The 3158-nt window shown below is 41.1% G+C and overlaps 1 protein-coding gene across 1 annotated transcript in view; it reads right to left on the reverse strand.

Annotated features, from left to right (window-relative positions):
* Window positions 1–2: 2 nt before the first annotated feature.
* The window catches only part of LOC102673741 (multidrug resistance protein homolog 49), a gene marked incomplete at its 3' end in the record, with an annotated part of 47045 nt that continues 43889 nt past the window's right edge, over window positions 3–3158 (reverse strand). Inside the window, exon 17 of the mRNA XM_031513629.1 lies at window positions 3–176. Within this exon, the coding sequence (XP_031369489.1) occupies window positions 3–176 (174 nt within the window). The remainder of the gene's footprint in view (window positions 177–3158) is intronic.

The raw sequence follows: 3158 nt of genomic DNA on the forward strand, positions 1-3158 counted from the left end.
TGCAGATGGGCGTAAAGGCCATCCGCCGCGATTAAGTCGTCGTGGGTGCCCATCTCCGCGACGGTTCCCTTCTCCAGAACGCAGATCACGTCGGCGTTTCTTATCGTCGCCAACCGATGAGCTATGGTGATGCAGGTCCTGCCTTCCATCGCTTTGTCCAGGGCCGCTTGCACCACCTGCGCGCAAAAATATTTATATATATATATGTATATGTATTTTTTTTCTTTTTTCTACGCTATTCGTACGAGAGATAAATGGCGAATGCGTTACGACGAGCAGGGATAGGATGATAGGCGCGAAAAGGAGGGGGAAAATCGACACGATCCCGGGCGTTAAACAAGCACGCGGTATAATGGAAGTCTATTTTGGCGGGCGGCACAACAAAGAGGAAAACGCGATTGGCTGTAAGCAGCCGCGAAACAATAATTGCCGTGAAATTCGTTGGGCGGGGAAGAGCCGCTTTTCCGTCCGCGGGAACAACAATCGAACATCCTCTCGCCCGCCCGCACGGTATTTCCGATTGTTGCCATAGATAATACTATTCCGTTGTTCCCGTTTGTTGCCGATTTCGAGGGGGATCGGCACACCACCGCCGCCAGCCTAGAATAATCGATCTTTCTCGCTGGGAGAAAATTAAGCAGTCGAACCGAGATAATCGGCTAGGCGGGAGAGAGGCTTTCGTTCCGTCGAAACGTCGATAGGGGGAAAATAGAGCGAGGAGGAGGGGGGCGAGAAGGAAAATAAGATGGACCGAGTGATAGCACTCGGGCGTGACAATTCCATTTTCGCGCTTTTTCTCCTCTTTCTCTTTATTATTATCGCTATTCAAATAAGTTGATAGAATTGCATCAGCGAAATTCCGTGTTTTGATTTCTCTTCTCAAATCGATGGTATTCTCTTCAAAGTCTCCTTTCGAATGTATATAGTATATATACGTTTGTTCCGTCGTTCAAAGCAATGTTGGAAATCTTTTCTCTGTCCAAGAAAAGATTCTCGTCGTGAGAGTGTCTTTCTCACCCATTTGTGAATGGTATTCTCTCCATACAATTTTTTTTTTTTAACGTATCAATCGCTTCGTTCTCTTTCGAGTTTGAGATGAGAAATTTCGCGTTAACGCGTTGTACCTTAAAGAGATTACAAAGACGTTCACATTTTTCAAGAATTGCATTCCTTGTCTGGCCAGATCGTCGCAGTCGAGATGGGGCAGCGAAAAGAATCGTTCCATACGTTTTTTGAACGGAACGATATTATTGCTATTTATCGAAGATACGAATTTTAAATGTACGATAATGGTAATGTAGAGGAGTAATGTAGAACGCGAGAAAAGTGGATAATTATGATGAGCGTAGGAGTAACCGTTTCGATCGTTAACAGCGAATTCTCGCAAATATATGAATTTTAATTTCGTTAGATTAACAGGTAAAGGTTCTGTTACACGAGATGCAAAGAGATAGAAATTTGTTCATATCTTTCCTTTTTTTCTTTTCTTTTCCAATTGCTTCGGTTCACGCGTTTTTTACCCGCGTATTGTTCATTAAAATCCATCAGGATCCATTAATATTCATCAGCTCGCGTAGTCGCAACACTACGAGTTACTTGGTTAATTTACATTACCGAAGCTGCGCTCTTATTCAACGTTCGCTGGAACAAAATATTTTGCAGCAACTTTGACGGCAGAGACGCCCGTTGCTCCGCGAAAATACACGAGAACTGACGTAAAATTCCGCGTGTAAAGTATCGATGTAAAATTCGATTATTTATGTAAAACGTTAAATCCATCCACTTAGCAGCAAAGATAATACTTGCGCGCGACAATGATATGGCGTGTAACGATATTTATGAGATAAGAGGCGAGACACGATTCTTAAGCGAGTAACCAATTAACTATCTCGATCGCATAAATTAAACTTTAACCGAGGAAGCGTCTCCAAACTTGAATTCTCCGTGCAAATTTTTTTCCTTCCGTTCGAAAGAGAAATAAGTTTCGAGGAAGTCGTCTCGTCTTGGGGACGTATCTCGTTCGAGAATTCTCGAAATCGATACGATTTTTCCGAAAATTGTTAAGCGGGAGGATGAAATATTTCGTCGTGTAAACAAAACAATTTCAATTTTGTTGAAACGTGCTATTCAAGTGTACCGTACTGAAAGACACGCGATAAAGGAATACAAAATTGCGTGGCTTTTGTGAAATTATTTTCGAGAATAGCAATGTATTATAAATTATATTGTTTTCTCTGCTTTAACGAAGTGTACCGTCTCGTTTCTTTTTTCCTTTTTTTTTTTTTTTTCGAATTTCTTCCCTGCACGAATTCGTTTCAATTTTATTTTCTTTATAAACGTAATGCACGAACGAACGCGAACAAATATTTTATGTAAGAAAAGAAACAGCATTGAAAGTAAATAATAACGGAGTAGAATTACAAACGTTACACTATGAACGTACATACTTTCATCGTACGGAAACGCTTTGAAAGTTAAAATCAAGTTCCCGATTATCGATTCTTCGATATCGATCGTCAAAATATCGTTTAAAAAGCTGTGCAATAAAAGTCGACTAAAAATGATTGTTTATACTTTTTTTTTCCTTCATTCGAAGTCATTGTAATTACCAAAAATAAAAATACTTCATATTCACTTCAACTATTTCTATTCGCGTTACAATTACTCTAACGATACTTTAAACATATCTAATATACAATGAAATATCGCGTTAATTTCCAATATATATCCAAATCCGCTTATTTTTTTCTCATCCTCGTACGATATCTCAATGGACATTTAATTCAATAACGATGTCATTCTCGTGGATATACCGCGTATCATTCTAAAGAATGATCAGAAGGGGGGGGAGGAACAGCCTCGTCCAAAGTTACGAGGCTGTTAATTGGCGACGAGCGATGGAACAATGGGTTGGCGAGGATGGAACGCGAGAATCCTTTTGTCCGCGCGAGAATTCCTAGCGCTTCCTCGACCCCTCAGGAGGAGGACGGTTGGTCATTTTTTCGCCGCCTTTTCTACTTGTGCGCGCCGTTAAAAAGTTCCACCGCGCATTATATTACTGAATGCGGCGCTATCTACTTCAACCCGATTTCACGACCCATTTTCTCTGCTTGCCCGCGGTCTTTCCCACCTCTCTCTCTCTCTCTCTCTCTCTCTCT

The sequence above is a fragment of the Apis dorsata genome, unplaced genomic scaffold, assembly GCF_000469605.1.
Source record: "Apis dorsata unplaced genomic scaffold, Apis dorsata 1.3 scaffold_683, whole genome shotgun sequence".
NCBI classification, from domain to species: Eukaryota; Metazoa; Arthropoda; class Insecta; order Hymenoptera; family Apidae; genus Apis; species Apis dorsata.